The 4,336-nt window shown below is 32.9% G+C and overlaps 1 protein-coding gene across 1 annotated transcript; it reads right to left on the reverse strand.

Moving 5' to 3' along the window:
- Positions 1 to 259: 259 nt before the first annotated feature.
- LOC137823562 (transmembrane protein, putative (DUF2358)) lies at positions 260 to 3,293 on the reverse strand. The gene is made up of 5 exons (XM_068628747.1): positions 3,049 to 3,293; positions 2,284 to 2,516; positions 1,789 to 1,869; positions 1,007 to 1,357; positions 260 to 535 (listed from the first exon to the last, which is right to left on the reverse strand). The coding sequence occupies exons 1-5, from the start codon at positions 3,191 to 3,193 to the stop codon at positions 434 to 436; spliced, it is 912 nt and encodes a 303-aa protein (XP_068484848.1). The 5' UTR covers positions 3,194 to 3,293; the 3' UTR covers positions 260 to 433.
- Positions 3,294 to 4,336: the final 1,043 nt, after the last annotated feature.

Consider the following 4,336-nt stretch of genomic DNA (forward strand, 5'->3'; position numbering starts at 1 on the left):
AACTTCTAGTTCGTTATGTTATACCTGCTGTGCTAAACAAGAATAGTCCATATACCAATTACTGCTACAATCTTAGTAGATTTTCACCACTTTCTGTTGTAATCTGATTCTGGTTTGTTTTAGCTTTCCCCATAAGAGGTAAAACTTATTTGTTTTTGAAAAAAAATCACACACATCCCGAATATTTGTTAGCCTGTTTTATTGCAGAATAATCAAAATGGTCCTTTGGGGTTGTAGCATCAAAAGAACCTGCCAAAAATTCCAACAGAATTGTCTGATTTTTATAGGCACACTCAAAAATAAGAACATACATATTTACTTATAACTTTGACAAAACAACTTGATGACTATGAGCTGTTAATCACACTTTACAATGATAAAATATGGGAGAACAAAGAGATACAAGTTCAGTTGGTATAAAGAACGGATGGTTCTACAAAGTTGTCCTTAGAAACTGTACCACCAAATAAATAACTGCCAGGAATAGTGCAATCTGGTAAGCATCCCTTTGAAAACTATCGTCCCTTTGGAAGAACTGAATAAAAGTAAAAGCAATCAAAACCTCACAAAGGAAAATGACCTGTGTACTAGTTTTCATGTGTATAGCAATAATTCTTGCAAGGCATTTATAGCATCACATTCTTGTGATAATGAATGTAATGGCATAAACTTAAGATCTGAACAACTTGATTAATTCATTGTGAAGGTGTGTTTGGTTGAGTTTAATAAAGTGGATTATGAATTTGATCATATTTGGATAAACTTACCAACAAACGCCTGAAAGAGAAGAAAATGAGATAAAATTTAATGAGTGCTCACTAGATACTTATTCAAACAAAACTTTTAGTCTATTTTAATAAGTTTAAAAAATGAAGTCAAAGTCACTTGTTCATTTAAGTACCAATATTATAAACCCTTATTAAGTATTTAACTAATTTTTTACCTAAAAAGATAGGACATTGAAGCCTGACATTTAGAATTCTTCTATAGAGGAAAAAGAACTAACCTTGGTTGGATCTCCTGAAGGATCTGGATACATCTCCAAGTTCTCTTTTTTAGTTGAAATCTTATTACTCAAATTCTTAGCATTGTCAGCCAAGTCTTTTACAGATTCAATAGCTGAAAAGAGAGCACGTGATGTCCAGAAAAATGTCTGAGCACTAGCAGATGAAGCTGATAAGTCCCAAAACTCTTCATGCTCAATGACTTGACCACTAATTTGGTTAAGAGTAAATTTGGAAGTAATTCTGAGTATTAAATCTTCTCCTAACCCTCCAATAACAGATTTTGGCTTCCCTCTTATTGTCCACTTGATACTCAAAACACTGGTTGACAGCATCACCATTTCCTGCACAGTCTGTCACCGCACAAAGCTTTTTAGAGAACTCTACACTTCCTTATTGTTCGTAGATTTAGGAAAGATTATTTTATTTCATTACATCAACACAACGTTAACTTTTGTTTCTAAGTTGCCCTCTAGTATTACTAGGTGAGAAAAAAAAGATTATTAGAATAAAATAACTTTCAAATCCATGCACTCTCACCTTTACACATTTTGTCCCTTTGAAAGAGTTTATCTTAAAAAGAATGAAAACTACAAGAAGACAAATTCAGTCTAATGTAGTTATTTTCTTTCCAAAGCTATTCAACAATTGATACTAGTAATGTGTAGCTTAAGTGTTCCAGCCTACCAACTTAAAAAATGGAAGCATTTATCAAACAACAAAATATCCCAGTTTCATGGATTTATTGCTGCTTTAGGAGAAGGATCCTAGAAATTGAACTCACCACAGATGGGTTGTCTAGTGCAGCAGTAGCCCATAGTGCTCTTTTATACTTCTCACGACCAGTAAAACTTCTGATAGGATCCTGAACACGATAACAGAATCATAGACAAAACATAAAATCCAGCTAAGGAGAGTGTCCTAAGAAATATCAATTAAAAAAATTATCATTCAATTTGTTTATATCAACAACCATAATAATATTGCGTTAACAGCATTATATACTACATTTTTACATAGAATTACTGTGCCTAATGTACTAGTTAAACATTATCATTATTTTAATAACCCCAAAGTCCTTAAACTTCTTGGTACCCCTTACTATATTGTGACTCTTCATTGGCATAAAAATTCAATGAAGAAAACAAACTGCCATCCCTTGTTCTGTTACAAAGGGGAACCACTATTATCAGGAATGAAGCATGTTGTTTTCTTTATGAACACTCAGAAGAGATCATATATAGAACATGTAGTGTGTAAAGGAGAATTAAAGCAAGACCTTGTATGTGACAGAAACGGCATAGATTCCAAGTGCTCGATTTCCCTCCCTTTGTTCAAGTATATCGCGTGCAAGTTGTCTTGCAGTAGATTCTACCAAGGGGCTGCTGATGCACTCAAACTCATTGCAAAGCTCACCAAAATCCATACCATCAACCATCTTATCAGCTTCTGAATATGATGCCTTGGTTTCAGTATCAGATGACACTTCACTCCTATCAGCATCATTTGCAACTGTAAAACATGAAATACATATCAACATATGGCACTGGCACAGCACCCCGAGTAGTATTTTTTTTCTTCATATAGATATATATACTAAGATTATTTTGATAAACTTTTTCACCAGTAAGAGAAGGAAAGGACATAAGAAGATGAAATATATTGAGTTTCTTCTTCATAAATGACAATTTTATTGGTTTTTTGGAGGTTGTTCTCTAATCAAAATTAGATTTTTATTAATCATATATATAACATGAGTCTCTGGGCAAACTCAAACTTTAATCAAAGAGAACAACACTAAGAGTGCCAACGAAACTATATTCAAGAACAATTCTCATCAATCCATCAAAACAACCCTTTTAAATCTACATGAACTATCAAGTTTAGATTAATTTCTTTCACATTATTTTATATTATGAATGCGTGCATGATCATTAAAATTTGTAAAGTAGAAAGGAAGGCAAAAGATGTGAGAAAGTAGCTGTATATGATGAAGTGAGTGAAATGATGTGTAAGGAGAGAGAGAAGAGAGAAGTAGTGAAACCTCGCAAGAAGAAAGAGTGGTGGTGGTGGTGGTGGTGGAAGGTGGTGGAGGAGTGGAAGGTGGTGGAGGGTGTGTGTTTATTTGGGCGAGGGAATATTCCGGCTGCTGAAGAAAGAGAAGAAGAAAGAGCGGCAGTGAGAGCCATGTCTCCCCATTCCGTGGCGGAAGGTGAGTTGTTTGGGATTACAAACCAGATATGCAGAGAACAAGAGCCTCTTCTTTTTCCTTTTTTTCTCACTATTTTACACTTAGACTTTTGGATAAGGTGGGGCCTTTTAATTGTGAGAAAAAGTCAATTTTAACTCTTTTGAAAATTTTAAATCATTTTAAATAAAATATAATTTCACATTCTTAAATATCATGCACCTTCACCATTAGTAAAAATAACACAAACTTGTCTTTTAACCACCAAATGAAAAAAAAATAAAAAATCATACTCTCCACCATACACTAGAGACACAGAAAAATATTGTTGAAATTAAAAAAAAAAATGGAAGTATAAGAGAGGAAGTATGGAGGTGGGGTGTTTCTCCCTGCACCCCAACAAATGACTTTCTGCACCCCATAATTTCATAAAAGACCATTTTACCCCTTTTAAAAATGACTTCCATATTACTCTTTCTGGAATATGTCTGGAACATACTTTCTCAAACACATTTTATGAATTCTGGATTTACCATTCTGAAAATTAAAAAAATATGTTCTAAAAAAGATATTTTCGTAATAGTTTTTTTATCTTCCAAATTTTTTATTTTGGAAACACACTTTACTTGGAATCCCAATTTCAGAATCACCCAAATTTATTAAGGATGATTTTGGTATTTAAAAAGAATATAGGGTGTAGGAAGAAAAATGTAAGGGTGCAGGGAAAAATACCCATGGAGGTGTAGGGAAAATTTGCCCAATGCTCAACACTTTCTTTTGGCCCACCCAATATTTGGCTTAAGGATTTGAGTTTTCAGAAGAGTTTTTAAAAAACTTATGATGATATTTCTATCTTGTATTCTTGAATTCATAACTAACACTTCAGTTTCGCTTTCCATTATACGTTTCCGTTTCAAAATCACTTCCAAATTCCAATTTCCAGAAAGCAAAATACACCCAAATTTTTCGAATTACTTATTTTCCGAATTATTTATTCTGAAAGGTATTTTCAAAACTCGATTTCCAAAACCAAACTTCACACTCCTATTATTTATGTCATTATAATATTTGATAATAAAATCGTATTGATGTCATTATTTTATGTTGAAAATTAGATTTATATTTGACCCATTCTAGTTGAATA

Source organism: Phaseolus vulgaris, chromosome 8, assembly GCF_051622355.1.
Source record: "Phaseolus vulgaris cultivar YP4 chromosome 8, ASM5162235v1, whole genome shotgun sequence".
NCBI classification, from domain to species: domain Eukaryota; kingdom Viridiplantae; phylum Streptophyta; class Magnoliopsida; order Fabales; family Fabaceae; genus Phaseolus; species Phaseolus vulgaris.